Here is a 20851-nt window from a genome sequence, read left to right as displayed (position 1 = left end):
TTGTAACTGGTTGTAAGGAAAGTGATCTTTTATGGTAAGGTAACTGAAAAAGTACTTGTGTGAAAAGATGAGACTGAGTTTGTTACTGCTTCCTGGCCCAATGAAACCCAAACTTCTCTTTTGATATGGTGATGGGGTACTTTTCTGAAAAGAAACTACTTACAAAGATGCCATTTTCAACTTCCTGGGTTTTATAATATGCAAACTATTAAGTACAGCATTATGATCACAGACATTATGCCAATTATACCTTTTTTTTTTTTAAAGTTTATTTACTTTGAGAGAGAGAGAGAAAGAGAGAGAGGGTGTGGAATGTGAATGGGGGAGGAGCAAAGACAGAAGAAGCAAGAGAATCCCAAGCAGGCTCAGCACTGTCAGCGCACAGCCTAACATGGGGCTCGATCCCACAAACTGTGAGATCATGACCCAAGCCAAAATCAAGAGTCAGATGCTTAACCAACTGAGCCAGCCAGGCACTCCACCAACTATACATTTTAAAAGAAGTTTACAATGCAATTGAATTCCCCAGATTACCCATCCCTACTTCCTATTTCCCTAATTTTATCAGCCCTATTTTCCTTTATTTCTGGATCTCCTCTTTAATATCATACCAGTTGATTAATGTGGGATCTTGTAACCATATGTATTTTAAAGACCTATGTAGATATGGAATAATAAATTGGAACTTTTTCTAAGTAATGAGAATGGCAATAAACAATACATAGAAAAAGCTGCAAATCAAGAATGGAATTTACAGTTAAGAATTTGGGATTTGGCTGACTAGAGAGACTCAGGTGTATTACAGGATCACCATGTTAACACTGACTGAGGTGGCTCATAGAGCAGGTCAATGGGGAATATAATGTTCTCGATGCCATAAATAATCCAAGATAAAACAGCCTTGAAAACTGATTTTTATATTCTCTAGTAGAGTTTTATATATGTTTTTGGCAACTGTCTGAATACAAATTTGAGAGAGACACATTAAAAAAAAATAAGAAATTGTATTTTCATCAGCCAACAGTTAAATGGAAGACTTCAGTCATCCATTAAAAAAAAAAAAAAAAAAAGAATGTGCTGTTAGATCAAAGCAATAAACATGAATAACTGTTTTATGTAGCTTTCAAAGGAGAAGAAAGAAATGCGTCATTGGTAATTTTTCCAGGATAAATAAAGAAGGATTTGAGGAGAGGGGGAAGTCCTTTAAAAAGAGTGAAGTATGCCAGGAAAATTAAAATTTAAACTTTTTATTTATTTGGAGAAAAACTGCCAAGGAAATATATGGGAAACTCATTTAGCCTATGTATAAAAATTATAAACAATTGGGAAAGCTTCACTGATTCTCTGGGTCAAACTGAGGCACGGCAATGCTATGGGTTTGTCAGTAAGAGATGCCAACCACACTAAAGGTCAAAGAGTATGCAATGCATCTAAGCAACAATGCCACTGTGATGCTCTCAGACACTGACCATATGAATACCACACTGACCATATCTTCCAGCGACACCCAGCCTGTTCATGATGTGCATCCAGAGGGAAATTAGTTTCGATGCAATTCCCTCTCTTTCTTGATCACCAAAACTGATGAACTCAGCAAGTGACCTTCCTTGGTCACCAAAACTGATGAACTCAGCAAGTGACAGTGAATTCAGTCGTGTTGTTTAAGTCCGGATTTACCAGGAATCACATCACTTTTAGGCAACAGCACTAGTGAAGTATGGCTGGAGTAAATCAAGAGTTTGTGCGGAGAAGTGGTGGAATTTTCCCTTTTTTAAAAAATATTTTGGAAGTTTATTTATTTTGAGAGAGGGAGAGAGAGCATGATTGGGGGAGGGGGAGGGACAGAGAGAGAGAGAGGGAGAGAGAATCCCAGGAAGGCTCCATGTTGTCAGTGCAGAGCCCAATGTGGGGCTCGAACTCACAAACTGTGAGACCATGATGTGAGCGAAACCGAGTCAAAAGTTTAACCCAATGAGCCACCTGGGCGCCTCTGGAATTTTCCTTTTATCCTATAGTCTAAAAATTGCTATTGGATGATTGAAATGATGTGATCAATTTTCACTTTTTAGATTGTTCAGTGCAGAACAGGGACAGATAAGAATTAAGAATATCAGTCTCAAAACAGTTGCAATTGTCTAAGTAAAAGATGATGAGGGATATAACCCAGGTACTATGGACTAAATTATGTCCCTCCAAAAGTTGTATGTTGAAGCCCTAACCCTCAATGTAATGGTATTTGGAGATGAGGCCTTTGAGGGGGTAATTAAGTCATGAGGGTAGAACTTTTGTGATGGGGTTAGTGTGCTTGGGAGATGAACTAACTCTCTTTCTTCATGTGAGGACACAGCAAAAAGATGGCCATGGTAAGCCAGGCAGAGGGCTTTCATTAGGAGCAGAATTGGCCAGCACCCAGACTGTGGGACTTTTCAGCCTCTAGAACCATGAAGAATAAATTTCTCTTGGTTAAGCCACATAGTCTATGATATTTTGTTATGGCAGCCTGAGCTAATACACCAGGCATAACCATGAAGAAAAAAAAAGGAGGCATATTTGAAAGACATTTAAAAAAACATGTAGGACAAAGGAGTTACATATCCAACTGTATTCCATATCAATTACATATTGAAAGAGTTGTTATGGTAATAAAAATACCAACATATATTGAATGCTTAATATGTTTCAGAGAGTACACTAAAGACTTTATATGGGGGCACCTGGGTGGCTCAGTCGGGTGAGCGTCTGACTTTTGATTTTGGCTCAGGTCATGATCCCAGAATCACGGGATGAAGCCCTGTATCAGGCTCCACGATGAGCTAAGTATAGTGCCTATTTAAGATTCTCTCTCTCTCTTCCTCTGCCCCTCTCCTCTGCTCTCATGATCTTTCTCTCTCTCTCTCAAAATTAAAAAAAAAGGGAGCAGTGTTTCTTGGAAATTAGAAATTGAAGGAACAATCTGCCAGACCAGATCACTTCAAAGTCGTTCCGGGGAATGGAGTCTAATAATTTTATGGGCTTGTGTTTTCTAGGTTTAATTTAATGTTTACATGTTTTTCTCAATGAAACATTAACAACATTTTTTAAATATTTATTTTTGAGAAAGAGAGAGAGACAGAGACAGAGCACCAGTGAGGGAAGGGAAGAGAGAGACAGAGACACAATCTGAAGCAGGCTCCGGGCTCTGAGCTGTCAGCACAGGGCCCAACACAGGGCTTGAACCCACAAACTGTGAGATCATGACCTGAGCTGAAGTTAGATGCTTAACTGACTAAGCCACCCAGGTGCCCCTCAATGAAACATTTTTTAAAGTAATCTCTGCACCCAACGTGTGGCTTGAGCACAGACCCCAAGATCAAGAGTCATATACTCTACTCATTGAGCCAGACAGGTGCCTCTCAATGAAACTTTTTTTTTTCCTAAAGATTTTATTTTTAGGTAATCTCTACATCCAATGTGGGGCTTGAATTTACAACCCTGAGATCGAGAGTTGCATTCTCCACTGACTGAGCCAGCCAGGTGCCCTACAATGAAACTTTTGATACCAAAATGGGAAGGGTGAAATGCTAGCATTAGCAGTAACAGCATCTCTGGAGACCTTGAGAGTTCTAATCGCAACTGCACAATTTAACAGCTTTCTAACTTGGACAGTTTTCTAAGCTTCTCATTTCCTTGTCTGGTTGCAGGAATAAGAATACCTGCTTCATAGGATTCTTGTAAAAATTGAGATAATATATACAAAATGCTTAGCTCAGTGTCTAGCATGGTGAGCTTTACTTGGCACTGGTGCTGAGGATGATTATGATCACCAGGGCATAATTCATACCTGCTACTTATATGTAGGTCAGCTTTTACTGTTCCTTCCAACCTTATCTTATCTCTGCTCACTGCTCTCTTCCACCTAGAAAACATATGCAAATTGAACAGTTTGATACTGAAATAGCCTCAGTAGAGAACTGCCCTTATCCTCCTAGTATTCAAGGAGACTAGGTAAAGGGCAGTTCACTGAGATAAAGATATTAAGAAAACTTGAGTTCTAGAAAGACCCAGCTCTGCTACAAATCATCAGTCCATTTTCTCCTTTGGTTACATGTGTAAATCAAGAGTTCAAACAGAAATTTAAGCTCTCAACTCTATCATTTTATTTTTTACTTTTAAATCTTTATCTATCTATCTATCTATCTATCTATCTATCTATCTATCTATCTATCTATTTAAGAGAGAGAGCCTGTGTGGTGAGAAAGAGGCAGAGGGGATTTTAAGCAGGCTCCACACCCAGTGGGGAGACCCATGTGGGGCTCGATCTCATGACCATGAAATCATGACCATGAGATCACGACCTGAGCTGAAATCAAGTGTCAGATGCTTAACCGACTGAGCTACCCAGGCAGGCCTTTTTATGCGGATATCCTAAGCCTTAGGAAACTAACTCCTGATGTTATTGTTCTAGCTTTTTAAAAGCATTATCAAAGCCTGCAGAAAACATTCAGTGACTACACATCATCTTTCAGATTCAAAGATTTCTAATTTGAATCCTTGAAGACTGAGGTCATAGATAAGAAGGAGCATCCACAATGTTTCTTTAATCTTTTGGATTTTCCCTACCACTACTGGCAAATGTGGGAAGAATGAACTGTGCTCACAAAGCTTTTTCTAGCTCAAATGGAAGAGCTGTTTACTGTGTAGTGAGAAGCTCTGGGGTTTCCCTTAGGTCCCCAGGAACTGTTTTTTTATTTTCTTTTCAGCACTGGACCTGGGAGTAGACTGCAGACAAGCAGCTTACTGCCAAGGATGTGTGAAACCTGTTATATTGGTCATTCTGGATCTTATTTAAACACATACTGTCACTAGGTAAGACTACTTTTACTTTGCTTTAGTGGAAGCCTTAATTTTGCTTTAGGAAAAAAAAAATATATATATTTTTCACATTTATAAACCATGTATGTTTCTGCAAGCAATAAAATTTGAAGTGACAGTGACATACTTAGAATTCTGATGTGAGGATAATAAAGATACCAGAACCCGAGTGTTTCAGCTATTGATTCCTCCATGATAAACCACTACAAAATCTAGTGGCTTAAAACAGTTCATTATTTCTCACAGTCCTGCAATCTGGGCTGGGCAGTTTTTCTGCTCTGTGTGGTGTCTCCTCAGGCTGGAAACTACAAGAAGGCATCTTCACTCACATGTCTGGAATCAGAGCCGGGATGCCTGAAACAACTTGCCAAGCATGTCTATTCACATGGCTGCTCCGCAAGACTAGCTTGGGGTTCCTAACGCCATGGTGGTCTCAGAGTAATTGGACTTCTGGTGGCTGACTTCCAAGAGGAAGGAAGCCGAAAGTGCTAGTCTTCTTAAAGGCTAGGCCCATTATGGGACGGCCTCACTGCCATCATATTATACTAGTCCAAGCAAGTCCAAAGCCAGTCCAGATTTAAAGGGAGGGGAAAGGCTCTACTGCTTTATGTGAAGAGTAGCACATATGCAAAGGGAGGGAAATAACTGAGGGCGGCCATCTCTGGAGAATACCATACACAGTGTATTGCATTTACCAGGAGCTCTTTCCTTTTCTTCTTTTTCCTTTGGATTTCATTGGGTTTCTTGAAACTCCTTTTGGAATTTTCAAAATGTCCAGAGAGAAAAATCACTCAACTTTAGGGTGTATGGGATGATACATTAATTATATCATATAGTAATAACAACCAATTATATATTAATAATAATTTATATATTAATGTAATGAATAGTATATATTAACTATTATATATTGATATGTTATATATTGTTATATATTATATTCATTATAACAACTTTTCAATGATTTTCATAATTGCAATGGAATCTTTATTTATTTTACTACTGTTGTTCACCCTAAGTATGAGGAAATGGAGTTTCAGAAAAAAAAAATGGAAGCATTCATCCTCAAATATGCTCCCAAGTAGAGAAGTAGTCATTATAGTTCCAGAGATGCCACACACCTCAGATTTATGCTATCCACAGGTAGCTGGATCAAGCCACCTTTATGTAACATACTGAAACATACGTGGGATTTTTATAAGAAAGGGATTTGTAACCACCTACTTCCTCTTTTTATTCAAATTAATTTTCCTTCCCTGATCCATGAATCATTCTTCACATTGGAATTGGATGATGATTCAGAAAGAACCAGTAAATTCTAATGAGCCTAAAAGGAGAGACAAGCTTATCACTGCCAGAGATCAAAACCAAACCCTAAAATTATAGGCTTTGTTTAAAACGCTGTTTCAGACATTGAAATTTAGTTCAGGGAACATACCTTTTTCCTGACTCATTCTCACTGCACACTCACCCCACTAAAGGGAGGAGGAGGAGGCCAGTGATTCTCATTAGGAGCCACTGACGGTCGAAAATTTGGTTCACAGCGGTCTGGCAGCAAAAGGGCCACAGAATGCCAAGCTGTAAGCACTGCCCCAGACCACACTCAGAAAGGGAAGGGATGGACTGTAGCCGTCTTTGGGAGACTACAGCACAGAGTGTATTGTATTCACTGGCAACTCCTTCTCTGTTCCTCTTTCCTTTAGATTTCCTTGAGTTTATCTGCACTCTGAAATAAAGGGCTATCAGGAGCAAAAAACGCACTCAGAACACAAAGCGTAAAGGGACTGATACTTAGTAATCATAACCAAATGCAGTAGATTGACCTAAACCTGCTCCAGTTGTCCGATACATCTAATCTGCATAAGAGTGATTAGTTTGGAGAACAGTTCTATAGAATATAGAAGACTCCAGGCCTAAAAAAATGACTGCTGCCAACTCGTTAGGTAGTCAAAGAGGTCTGATGCTGGAGTTAACTTATCATATCTGTTTACCAAACCTAAAACTCTACAGTAAGTAAATAATCACAGCCATCCCATTTACTTGAACACAAAACCCAGCTTGGCTGTAAGGAAACTACAAATTGACCTTTCCTTCTCATAATGCATCTTACTCATTGTTAAAAGTGATTTCAACTCTTGATTCACTACTTGAAAAATACATTTCTCATGCTGCCATCTAATATATCTATAAATGCTCATCCAGTTAAAAAATGCAAGGCAAAATATACCTAAACTATACACCATCAGATCAGAGGTGCTTCGGGAAAAAAGGCTGCTTTCATAGATGCTTGGAATTGCAGAACCAAGCTGGATATGCTTCAGACTAATTAGAACTGCCTTCCTCCTCAGGCATTAGTGTACACGGGGTGTAAAAAGTGCAGGTTTCTCAGAGAGAAGCAGAGAAGAGTTTGTGTGCTGCTTTTAGAGCTCAGGTTTGCAGCGAGCTTAGTGGCATGTGTTTGCAAGGTGGCATCTGAACTCCTGTGTGGGGCTGGTGCTGCTCATAACAGTACCGAATATGAGAAGCGAAGAAAAGGTGCTCATTCTCCAGTTTTTCAAAAATACAGACATGGGAACTTTCAAAATGTACTTTATATTTTGCTAATATACTAGACTTCTCAGCATTCTCTCACCTCCCCCCGCCCCGCTTTTTACAATGTGTTTACCTTATGTGTAATTGTGTTCATTTTTTTCAATTCTGAAAAAGTCTCAAGCATTACCTCTTCAAATCTTCTTTTTCTCCATTCCCTATATTCTTGTCTTTTGTGTTGTGTTCTCATACCCCTTAGCTTGGTTTTCATATTTTCTCTTTTTCGCACATGACCTCGGTGAATTCCTCAATCCTACCATCAGATGCTAATTCATTCCTCTTCTCTGTTACTCATCTAGGTTTACCTCAAATGTCAAGATATTTCAATATTTCAAAGAGTATATTTTTCATTGCCAAGATTTCTGAAATTATTTCATTTTCATATTTGCCTGTTTTTATATTGTTTATATCTATTTTTGTTTTTCATGTTTAAATGTTTTTAGTGGATATATGTTTCTTTATATCAGGGGTCAGCTGTTCAACTTTTTCTGTAAATGGTCAGATATTAAATATGTTAGGGTTTGTAGGCCACACGGTCTCCGTTGCAGCAACATATACTCAACTCTGCATTGTGAGAGCAGCATAGGATCCATGCAAACAAATGGGTGTGGCTCAGTTTCAAACAAAATTTACTTAAAAAACAGGTCACTGTAGCCATTTTGGAAAATTGTTTATTTATTTAAATGTTTATTTATTTTTTAAGAGAGAGAGAGAGAGAGGGCACATGCACACATGCATACGCACATGTGCGAGTGGGGGGTGGGGCAGAGAGAGAGAAGCTCAAGCAGGCTCTACAGGGTCGGTGCAGAGCCTGAGGGGCTCGATCCCATGAACCATGGGATCATGACCTGAGCCAAAATCAAGAGTTGGATGCTTAACAGACTGAGCTACCCAGGCACCTCCACTTCGGCAAATACTTTGGCAGTTCTTCAAAATGTGAAACACAGCTGCCATATGACCCAGCAGTTCTACTTCTAGGTATATACTCATGAGGAATGAAAACCTATGTTAATATAAAAACTTGTATATGAATGTCCACAGCAGCGTTCTTAATAGCCCAAAGGTGAAAACAACCCAAATGTCCATCAACTGATGAATGGAAAATGAAAATGTAGTGTATCTATACACTGGCATATTATTTGTCAAAAAACCAAACCAAAACAAAACAACCAAAAAACTAAGTGGTGTTACATGCTATAACATATATGAACTTTGAAACCATGATGCTAATGAAGGATGCTAGACACAAAAGACCACATCTTCCATGACCCAGTTACAGGAAGTGTCCAGAACAGACACATTTCTAGAGATAGAAGGTTGATTAATGATTAGCTAGGGCTCAGGGAAGTGTAGAAAGAGGAATGCCTGCTAATGGATATGGGGTTTCTTTTTGAGGTGATGAAAATGTTCTAAAATTAGATTATGGTGATAGTTACACAACTATATAAATACACTAAAGACCACTGAAATGTAAATTTAAACAGATGAACTTTTGCAGGTAAATTAGATCTCCATGAAACTACTAGAGAATAGATGAAATGGGGAAAGGTGAGTGGCCAGTAGGGCCACAGTTTGATGATTCCTGTTCTATATTTTCAGGGATCCTAACTTACTTATCAAACTTATTTATAGTTTATTCTATATGTAAACTTCTTTTCTGGCTTAAATTCATCTTTTTGATTGCTGATTTTAAAGGGTATCTGTTGGTTTTTTTCCAATGTCCGAAACATTTATACTTCAGTTAATCTTGAGTAGAAAACATTTGTTCCTTTGCTTACTCTCTTTGTCTGTCTGTGTTTTTCTAATGATTTTATGGTTGCCTCCACTCAGCTCTCCTATCCAAGGAGAACTAGTTTTGTGTCTTGGGCCTCCAGCCCCTACAGTGACATGCGGATATGATAGCAAAACAGTCTGTAAACTCTGGAAAACTGGGCCAGGTACTAGATCGAATGCTTTGTCTGCCTTCTCCTTGGCCTCCCAAATTCCTGTAACCCAAAGCCCAAGTTACTGTGGCAGGTGTTTCATGCAAGTGCTACTGCTCCAGTCTACCTGCCTTGGGTGAAATATTTTAGCTCCTAATTCACTCCCCCATCAGTGGAGATACTCCCACATCCACTGGCTTGTGGACCCAGAAAACCTTGGGTCCATGGCTTCAGCCCAGTTTACTACTTTGTGTTCCTGTTCTATTTCTGACCCAAAGACATGTCCCTTTAAAAAATATTTTCTCTTGTTATATCCTGTCTGTATGTCCCAGGTGAGGGCTTCAATGGAGTAGGGCAGAGGGCAATAAATGAATTTACAGTGCCATCCTGACTGGACACTCTTCAGGTCAATGCAAAGGAATTTTAGCCAAAAGATTCAAACAGTATCAAATGCTCCTTGGTTGAGAAGACATTTTCTTTTTCTTCTAGAAATTTTGAATTTGAATTAAGTGGAACATATTCAAATGGAGGTGGTTACAGTACATTGCAAGTAAAATAGAAAAGATCATGCCAGCAGTCAAAGCTGAATGCATATTTTAGGGAATCACAGAAGTCAAGAAAAAAATTACAGTCCCAATGATAATAACTTTCAAAGGGATACCTACAATGAGATCAATGAGGTAAATCCTTTAATTTTTACTTTTGATGATATAACAGATTCCTCTTCTTTTTAATGCTATATTTAGCTTAAAGATCCATACCTAAAAGATTTTATGGTACATTTATGATTATTAATTTATTCATTTAGTCAACAAATATTAACTATGCTCCTGCTATCTACTGAGCAATTTACAAGACTGTGCTGATACAGATAGAGATGAATAATAAATGGTCCTTGCCCTCCAGGAATTCATCATTTATTAAGGAAATCAACCACACACACCAAAAGAAGTCACCATCTCATTCTATGATAAGTGCTATAATGGCTATAGAGACAACGAGCTTTAAAGGCAGAGATGGGGAAAGGAGCAATTCTTATTTGATGTGGTTCTGTGAAGAGGCAACTGCAAAGGCTTCGGAGAAGAGGTAGCATGTTGGGAACTTTTAGAAAAAAAAACTTTTTAAGTTTATTCATTTTTGAGAGAGAGAGAGAGAGAGAGAGAGAGACAGAGAGAATGACAGAGTGTGTGGGGGAGGGGCAGAGAGAGAGGGGGAGAGAGGATCCCAAGAAGGCTCTGCAATGTCACAAACTGTGAACTATGAAATCACGAACTGTTGAGATCATGACCTGAGCGGAAGTCAGATGCTTAACCGATTACGCCACCCAGGCACCTCAAACTTAGTAGTACCTTCTTGGAAGGGAGGGTCTAGGGGAATTCACTTGTGCTTATCTAGCATACTATTTTTACTGAAATGATGGGTTTATTTTGGACAGTTTTAGGGAGCTAATGAAGATTATGGGAGGATAATAAATGTCTTCCACCTCTCTCTCATCCACATTTTCTCATATTACTTACTAAACACATGGGTTTTGTCAGCTATTGATGAAGAGTGCAGAGCAGAGGTCTCCTTACATGACCAAAGATGACAGTATCAGGTAATTTTAGGAAAGAGAAAATACATGGGATGGTCAGAAGGCAGGATAAATATTAAGTAACTTGGGGATGAAAAGATGGCCTGGTGCGTGGACTATAGGAACTCCTGTATTGTAGGCTAAAGAGACTGGACTTCTCTCAGGCGACGAGAGAGAACAACAAGTGACTGTAATGCTGGAGTCAGGGAACCTACTTTACAGTTCTGAAATATACACATCTGAGAAGACGAGATAGGGAAGAAAAAGACTACAACTAGTGGCCAGTCAGGAAAATACTGTAAGAGTCCAAGTGTGAAATAATGACTATTAGACTGAATTGACATGGGAATAGGGGAATTAGAATTATAATAGTATTTTTATTTGAAAAGCTACAACAGAACAATGCTTCTATTAATATTTCATTGCACGAGAGGTTTCCCTAGTTGAGAAACAAGTATGCTGAAGCTTTTAGCATTATGTTTAATGCTCGAGGGCTATGTTTTTCAGATAATTGGAGTATTATTATCTACTGTATCCATGATGGATCATGTCCAAAAGGTAGTTAGCCATGAAAAAGAATTAACTCATTAGGTTAGGCCCTTATGTTATCACTGTTGAAAACATGCAAACACTAGCACTTTTATATCATATAGAAAACAAAACAAATCTTATCATTTGGGAAAAGAAAACAAACTTTCTGTTCTGAAGAGAATATTAATTTTACTAAAATGAATCCCAAGTTGAAAAAAAGCACAGTTTCTGGATAAATCCTATGCCCCATGAAAAAGTAGGATTTCTACATTGAATATTACTTCTTCTATTAAAAAGTTAAGATTAATCATAACGTTATATAAAATTTCAGTCCACACAATGACTGCATGCTAAATGGGAAAGGGGAGACAAGAGCTGGCTAGAAACAGCTACCCTACAAACTACCTCACAAACTAACATCAAGCAGTTCCTTCTCTTTATATCATGAGGAAATCTTTTCATGTGTTCCCTCATCCATTTCAGGAACTAGAAGTCTCTTCATACATTAGAGGGTCTCCTTTTCTCATCCTGTGACAATTTCTGTTGAGCTGATAATAATGTATTAGATACTATTCAGGGACTTTGTATATGGTAACTTGCTTAAACTTTGGAAAGCACTTAAAATGTGAAGAATTCCTCTTACTCATTTGGCTTTAGATCTGTAAAAATTCAGAAAAGAGGAGACTTTTTCATTGGCCTAAGAGGGGTCCCCCATCCCCAGATCACAAGATTCTCTCTAATATCCCCATCACTGACACCAATTTAGAGAGAATTTTCTCTATGAAGGTGTATGGTTACTGTTCCTAGTTAAGAAAATTCCTAAGAGACTCTAATCTAACAACAACAACAACAAAAAAGAATCAGGTCATAAAAACCTGTGTTAAGTATGATTCAAAGGGAAAAAATGAGCTGCAGCGAAAGCCAACTTGCGCTGGAAAGACTTGCGCTCTTAAGTAACCAGACATGTGTAGCCAGTTATGAAGCTATCCCATCACATATGTTTTTAAACATCTGTCAGCACAATCAAAACCCCACAAGCAAAATACAGCACTCATGAGCATTAGGGAGGGCTGTCTGTGATGAAGGCTCAGAAGCTGAAAGAAATGAATAGATTTCACAGGTTGAACACAGGCTGTTCTTGCTTGGCTTGAAGAAAGCCCGGGGAAGCAGTTCCCAAGGCTGTGAGGCATTGACTTGAACATGAGTATCTTTTTAAAAAAATTTTTAAAATGTTTATTTATTTTGAGAGAGGGAGAGAGAAAGAGAGCACAAGCAGGGGAGGAACAGAAAGAGTGGGAGAGAGAGAATCCCTAGCACGTTCCATGCTGCCAGCACAGAGCCCAACGCGGGTGTTGATCTCACAAGCTGTGAGATCATGACCAGAGCTGAAACCAAGAGTTGGTCCCTTAACTGACTGAGCCACCCAAATGCTCCTGGAACATAAGTATCTTTTTTTTAACTTTTTTTTTTACATTTATATATGTATTTTTGAGACTGAGAGGGAGAGAGTGCACAAGTGGGTGGGGCAGAGAGAGGAAGACACAGAATCTGAAGCAGGCTCCAGGCTCTAAGCTGTCAGCACAGAGCTTGATGTAGGGCTCAAACCCACGAACCGTGAGATCATGACCTGAGCTGAAGTCGGACACTTAGCCGACAGTCACTCAGGAGCCCCTTGAACACGAGTATCTTAAGGACAAAATTGGAACCAGTGATAAAACCTATGGCACCCTGAAGAAAGAGACATGTCAGGAAGTGCCAAGAAGCAGGTGAAACTGGAGAGCCATAGCTTAACCTATGGCTTCAGTGCTAGAAGCTGAGTCTAACTTTTCTCCATTTTTTTTTTTTTTTTTTGGTAAACATTATTCGGTGACATTTTCCCACCATTAAAAAGTTCCCATCTCAAAAGTACAAAAAGGGAAAAGGGTTCCTTTCAAACCTGCAGCATTTGTTCTTCCTCTGAAGATGTCATCATATGCTTTCCACTGTGGCTTCACCTGGTAGGCATGGATGAACACCACAAACACTACCACAAGGCACGTTAAAGGAACAAGAGCCGCAGTGAAGAGAGCCGCATAGATGTTTGGGATGAAACACCTGGAGGACAGAAGAGACAAGACAACTCAGACAACTTCAATAAACACGTTTCTAAATTCAGAATGGGTTACATCATCACTTTATACTAGCTCTTTGTATCTAAATGTTGGCAAAAGCAAATTTTTGATTTGCCAAATTGAAGCTTGGTTTGAGTACAGGCTACCCGATTAAATCCAACCCACTGCTTCACAAAGTAAGTTCTGTGGAACACGCATATCCTGAGGTGCTCAGAAAACTTCAACAAAGGTTATGGCAAAATAAATTTGAGAAACTCACATTCACTTTTCTAGCTCTGTCTTATTGGCCTATGGAGACCAAGGTCTTATTGAGGACCTCATAAAAGAAGGCATTGTTTTTTTGGTTTTGTTTTTAAAAAAATTTAAATGTTTTTATTTATTTTTGAGAGACATAGTGCAAGTGGGGGAAGGGCAGAGAAAGAGGGAGACACAGTATCCAAAACAGTCTCCAGGCTCTGAGCTGTCAGCACAGAGCCCAACGTGGGGCTTGGAGTCACAGGCTGCAAGATCATGACCTGAGCTGAATGAAGTCGGTGGCCCAATCAACTGAGCCACCCAGGCACCCCAAGGAGGCATTATTTAAACGCAAGTTTGGGGCACCTGGGTGGCTCAGTTGGTTAAGCGTCCGACTTCAACTCAGGTCATGATCTCGCAGTCCGTGAGTTTGAGCCCTGTGTCGGGCTCTGGGCTGATGGCTTGGAGCCTGGAGCCTGCTTTTGATTCTGTGTTTCCCTCTCTCTCTGCCCCTCCCCCATTCATGCTCTGTCTCAAAAATAAATAAACGTTAAAAAAAACTAAAAAAAAATAAACGCAAGTTTGAGGATTCCTAGGGTTCATTCTGTCATTTCTACAATCTTGTTTTTTGAGTGAATGACAGTTTTGTCGTTTCTAAGTTATACATACCTCCAAGAGCCATTAATTCTCTTGAAAATGATGACAACTTTCCACTTAGAAGTTCTACTACACAATTGTATTTATGATTCTGGAGTTTACTTAGATCAATGAAGTCCAAGGTAAGCTTTCACTACTTATTTTGTAACATTGAGATTCCATGGGAAATGGTTTCTGAGATGTACCTGGACATTTTTTTTAAGTGTAATTATTTTGAGAAAGACAGAGCAAGTGGGGGAGGGGCAGAGAGAGAGGGAGACAGAGGATCCAAAGCAGGCTCCGCACTGACAGCAGAAGTCAGATACTCAACCAATGGAGCCACTCAGGCACCGCTTTAACTGGAAATTTTTACTCATTGGTCATAAAATCCTCTTGCTCTTTACATCAAATCTCTCACAAAAAAATGTCAAAATGGAGGACTGCTAAAAATATGTTCTCAATATCTAAAACTGTGCTTTTGAGGTATTATAAAGAACATACCTCTTACAACATAATACTGGGGCTTCTGGGTGGCTTAGTTGGTTGAGTGTCCCACTTCGGCTCAGGTCGTTATCTCCCAATTTGTGGGTTTGAGCCCTGCATTGGGCTCACTGCTGTTAGTGAAAGCCCATTTCAGATCCTCTGTCCCCCTCTCTCTCTGCCCCTCCCCTGCTTGTGCTCTCTCTCTCAAAAATAAATAAACCTTTAAAAAAATAAAAAAAATAATACTATAATACTTTCAATTATAAGAAATCTTAATAGTATGGAGTGTCTCATTTCAAATATCTTTTTCCGACTTCTCCATTTTTAATACATAATATCTACAAACCTAGATTACATATAGCCAAAAATAATGGATTCTCAAGAAAACTCAAAACTCTGAAAAAAACATAAACTAGTCAGAAGGACACCTCAAAATCTAAAGTATAGGAAAGTCAGGAGAAACAGCCATTCTTGCAACTGGGAAAAATAGTGCCTCCATTTTATATTTAAAAAGAGATACATTATTAAAGACCTTACTCAGGTATTATTTCTAATTAACATGATCTGGTAAATGTATTCCTTAAGTAAACAAGACACATTTCAAGAGATAGTTCAATACACATTCTGCATCTGCAAAGAGATGTCAGAATGATGAATATCCTGGCTTTTAGAATTTAATTTGGACGCACAAAGCCTGAATCATTCCCTGCACACTCATCTTTATGCCACAAGACCTGTGTCTTCCAGGTAGAAGGCGTATGATTAAATAAAACAGGCAAACACCAATGGCTTTGATCTTGAATATATTTCTGCACTAAAAATAGTAGTCATGTTGGCTACTCATTTTACATACATTGGCTTTAAACGATTGTTTTCATCTGAATCATGGATTCACTGCCAGAGATCAGCCTAAAGTTGCTTAGACAAATACAGATACTGACAAAGGAACTCATACAGACTTCACTGCTTTCGCTCTACCTTGAAAAATGTCATCATAATTCAACTTCGGTCTGTAAAATGGGGTTACTGCAGCTATTGCGAGCTGCTCGAGCAGTAATAAACATTTTGCACCAAGTGCTATAGCATAGGTTTGACTCTTCAACATCCGCATTTCCCAGCGGCTGACCACATTTGGTTGTCACATCTCTACTTGAAGTGCCTTCTGAAAAACTCGCCTTTCCTTTAGAAGACAACCTTTGAAACCAGAACCCCAAAGAATGGCACACTATCCTGGTTAAAAGAGGCAGAGTGGACCCCTACAAAGTTATAAGAAACTAGGCAAGTCTGCAGTGGCTCTTGGGAAGAGAAGGGAATTCTCTATGCACCACAGCTCTTAAAAATCTCCTTTGCAATTCTCCCTGCTTGTATGATGCCTTGGCCAAGCTGGCCTGTTCTTTCAGAAAAGGGGGCAGGAAAATTAACCAATGCTGAAGTGACCCATTGCTCCATATTCTCCAGAGGCACACAAATCATGGCCTCTCATGAGTGCTGGGCTGCTGAGAGCACCCTAAGTTTGTCTTCCACATGGGCAAAATGGGGCCAGATCATTGATGAGGAGGGCTTTGGGTCCACAGCATGCCTAGTCCTGTCGCAGCACTTCCTGCCTTCTTGGCTACTTCAGCACCGCTAGACTGCACAGCCCTGCCTGTGCCCACTTCTGTGTAGCTGTGACTCCATGTCGGTCTTTTCCCAACAATCTGCCTTATGCACATATCACCTTTCTTTAGGTCTAGGGAGCCAGACAACTCTTCTATAACGCTATCAAATGAGACACTTGCAAATGAGATAGGGTTAAAAAGGTAAGCCACTAGTGCAGACAGCAGTCAGGGACTCCACACTTCTGTGACCCTGTCCATGGAAGTAGGTGGAACGAGCTATGTCATTCCACATTTTCAAAAAGGGATTTCTAGTGCTATAGAATAAAGCTTCTGACATATAATGCAAAGTGCCTAAGATGGGGGCACCTGGGTGGCTCAGTCAGTTAAGCATCTGACTTCAGCTCAGGTCATGATCTCACAATTTGTGGGTTCGAGCCCTGCATTGGGCTCTGTGCAGACAACTCAGAGCCTGGAGCCTATTTCAGATTCTGTGTCTTCCTTTCTCTCTCTGCCCCTCCCCTGCTCGCTCGCTCTCTCTCTCTCTCTCTCTCTCAAGAATAAACATTGAAAAAAAATTTTTTTTTAAAAAATAGTGCCTAAGATAAATGAAGTATATTCTGCCCTTAAAACAACAGCAACAACAAATGAACCTCACCTACCCAAATTTCTTTCAGTCCAATCGATTAAGAGATACAGTATATCCAGGTAGTTTGAGGATTACACTACATGAGAGTGATGTGCAGAGTTAGGAAACAGTGAATACCATGTTAGAAATAGTTTCTGAAAGGAGGCTGGGAACAAATTCTTGGGAAAACTGAATGTAACGTAAGTAATGAGACTGAGAGCCAGGCATACACGAGAGCTGTGGAAGCAGCTGATTAGTGCCCTGGCAGCTACTGCTTCAAGAGCAGACCTGGCAGTCACCAGAAAATGAGACAAAGGCCATGTGGATCTGCTGTCTTTAAAACGGTAAGGAAAATGAGTTCCTTGTAATTACTGCCTCACCCTGCTTCAAAGTATTCTGGCAACCCTTCTCTCTTTTGGTGTGGAATACTCTTCTGGATTCTTGCAATCACATGACTCACTTTGGCTGTTCATTCCCTTTTAAACTTCCATGGGTAAATTTCCTTTCTTATTATAACCCACAGACAATCTAATTGACTTCAAAATCTAGTCAGCGCTTCACCCTTTATTGTATTTTCAGCCAGATGAAACAAGCAGATGCTATTTCATTATCTTCAGTTTTTCCCTTCTGGTCTGCTCTTAGAACATTCATGATGCTTTATGTCACTATCTCATTTAGGAAGATTATCACCTCCCCTAGATAGCACTTTGTACCTCTTGAAGTGTTTTCACTTGCATTACCCAACTTGATGTAAAAAAAAAAAAAAAAAAAAATATATATATATATATATATATGTATATATACATATATATGTTTATATTTGTATATATATGTTTATATTTATATATGTTTATATATGTATATATATTTTGCACACACACACACACACACACACACACATATATATGGCCTGGGGTATTTCAGTTTCTTTTTTCCTGTATGAAATCAACATGAGAAGGAACTCAGAAGCAAAGGAGTCCAGGAGAGATGTAAGCTCCAAGTAAAACTGCTAAAAATACTGGGAGGGATGCTGGGAACTTCTTGTATGTGAGGCTGTGATCTGAGTTCATTTAAATTGTATTTTAAAGAACAAGTTGACCTTGGTATACTGGAGGACATCAAGAAATCCAGGGAGCTGCTATCTGGGTTACATCTGGGTCACATAGGTAATGAAAAAAGAACTAGGTAATGGAAGAATAATATCGCTGATACTTGAACAATGCAGGCATTAGAGGCACTGACCCCCTGTTCCAGTCAAAAATCCATGTATAACTATTGACTCCCCCAAAATGTACCTACTGATAGCCTACTGCTGACTGGAAGCCTTACTGATAGCATAAACGGCAACTGACACACATTTCTGTATGTTGTATGTATTCTATATTGTACTGTTTGAATAAAGTAAGCTCTTAGAGAAAAGAAAACCGTAAGGAAGAGAAAATCAAAAGGAAGAGAAAATACTTTTACAGTATATACTGTGTTTATTTTAAAAAGTGGCATATGAGGGGACCCGTGCATTTCAAACTGTGTTGTTCAAGGGTCAACTCTAAATGTTTGTTTCTAAGGTCTTCTTTGTAAGTACTTCTTCTCAGTAAGATGCTGGTAACACTTATGTTTCAGAGGCTCATGTGCCAACCTCTCACAAGGTAAGTCTCCTGAAGACTTCTTTAACAGTTGCAACTATATCAACAGCTACATTTGTTGCCCTGACCAACTTTTTCTTCATGGAAGCTCATGGTGATACTCTACTTTATGTGGGGATAAAGAAGATGGTCTGTCAGTTTTATTCTAGAAATTGATTGAGTGTATGATGAATGAAAAACTGTTCATTTATTGCAAGCTGGTTTCTATTTTGAGTGGGAAGTACAATATATCTGTTTATTGGCCTTAGTTGAAGAATACAGATGTTATTCATTATGTGGATGCTTATCATTTATAAATAAGATCTAAGCCAATACTTGTGATTTCAATATTCCTTTCACTGCATATCCCATTTACTTTCTTTCCAAAGATGATATTATTTAACACATTTTTTATTCACTTGTGAATTTACATATATATGCATGTAAATTTGTGTATACGTATGTATTTTCTGTCCCATCCAACATGGCAAGAGAGGTATAGAGAAACACTTTAAGCACATTAATTTTTTGACATCAGAGTGAAGGGAAAAATAACAGTTTGGGTTTAACCAGCTGCAGTGTAGAAAAACATGTTTCTTTTTCTTTCTATCTTTCTATGGTAGTGCCTAGAGCAGTTTTGTACCAAGGGAAATCTACTGAATTCTTAAAATGCATGTTCCTTGAAGTTTAAACTTTAAACAAGAACAATATTAAGATTAAACTGCAGATAAGTCCTACAAAGTGAAATCGCACATTAGGGTAATATATGGACTTGGAGAGGAAAGGGAGGGACAAAGTATTTTCCTAGAGTGAATTAGCTGGATAATAAAAACTATCTTAAATATTACTGCTATTATTCTTAATTCCACCATCATTACTCATAAAACAGGAGTGATCATTTATTAAGTGACGACATTTATTATATGCATTATCACACATAAACATCCCAATAACTCCACTAACCTCACTGTATGTATAGAAAAATGACTTCTAAATTACAGAAGGTCAAATTGCTAGCAGCATAAACGGGCTCATTTACCTTAACTGCTACCCCTACAATTCTAAAGTCATTTCCACAATTCCAGTAAAAATATATTAGAGTTAGTGGTAAACACACCAGTGTTCTCCTTGAGGACAGGAACTGTAATATTCTCCTTATATTTCTCCTTAAGAAATGTTTATTGCATAATCAGATCCTAAAGAAATGTTTATTGATGTAACTGATTTTTAGCACTTTTTTTTTTGCCCTCTGTTAGATTAACATTTATTTTAAATTCAGTAAATAAATATTTATTTTTTTCAATATATGAAATTTATTGTCAAAATGGTTTCCATACAACACCCAGTGCTCATCCCAAAAGGTGCCCTCCTCAATACCCATCACCCACCCTCCCCTCCCTCCCACCCCCCATCAACCCTCAGTTTGTTCTCAGTTTTTAAGAGTCTCTTATGCTTTGGCTCTCTCCCACTCTAACCTCTTTTTTTTTTTTTTCCTTCCCCTCCCTCATGGGTTTCTGTTAAGTTTCTCAGGATCCACATAAGAGTGAAAACATATGGTATCTGTCTTTCTCTGTATGGCTTATTTCACTTAGCATCACACTCTCCAGTTCCATCCACGTTGCTACAAAGGGCCATATTTCGTTCTTTCTCATTGCCCTGTAGTACTCCATTGTGTATATAAACCACAATTTCTTTATCCATTTATCAGTTGATGGACATTTAGGCTCTTTCCATCATTTGGCTATTGTTGAGAGTGCTGCTATAAACATTGGGGTACAAGTGCCCCTATGCATCAGTACTCCTGTATCCCTTGGGTAAATTCCTAGCAGTAGCACTTTTTTTAAAAAAACACTCACTTAAAAAAAAAAAAAAAGTAGGCATAGAAAACCCTGCATTTCGGGGCGCCTGGGTGGCGCAGTCGGTTAAGCGTCCGACTTCAGCCAGGTCACGATCTCGCGGTCTGTGAGTTCGAGCCCCGCGTCGGGCTCTGGGCTGATGGCTCAGAGCCTGGAGCCTGTTTCTGATTCTGTGTCTCCCTCTCTCTCTGCCCCTCGCCCGTTCATGCTCTGTCTCTCT

At 39.0% G+C, this 20851-nt stretch overlaps 1 protein-coding gene across 1 annotated transcript in view; it reads right to left on the bottom strand.

The window, feature by feature from the left end:
- ADGRV1 (adhesion G protein-coupled receptor V1) overlaps window positions 1–20851 on the bottom strand; it is a 543587-nt gene that overhangs the window by 81100 nt on the left and 441636 nt on the right. Inside the window, exon 87 of the mRNA XM_047076463.1 lies at window positions 13403–13560. Within this exon, the coding sequence (XP_046932419.1) occupies window positions 13403–13560 (158 nt within the window). The remainder of the gene's footprint in view (window positions 1–13402; window positions 13561–20851) is intronic.

This window comes from Lynx rufus, unplaced genomic scaffold, assembly GCF_022079265.1.
Source record: "Lynx rufus isolate CCGP_SWC_20201006 ecotype Redwood Valley unplaced genomic scaffold, mLynRuf1.p SCAF_1, whole genome shotgun sequence".
Classification (NCBI taxonomy): domain Eukaryota; kingdom Metazoa; phylum Chordata; class Mammalia; order Carnivora; family Felidae; genus Lynx; species Lynx rufus.
Note: the sequence above shows the minus strand (reverse complement) of the source record. Positions and strands in the feature narration are given on the sequence as shown.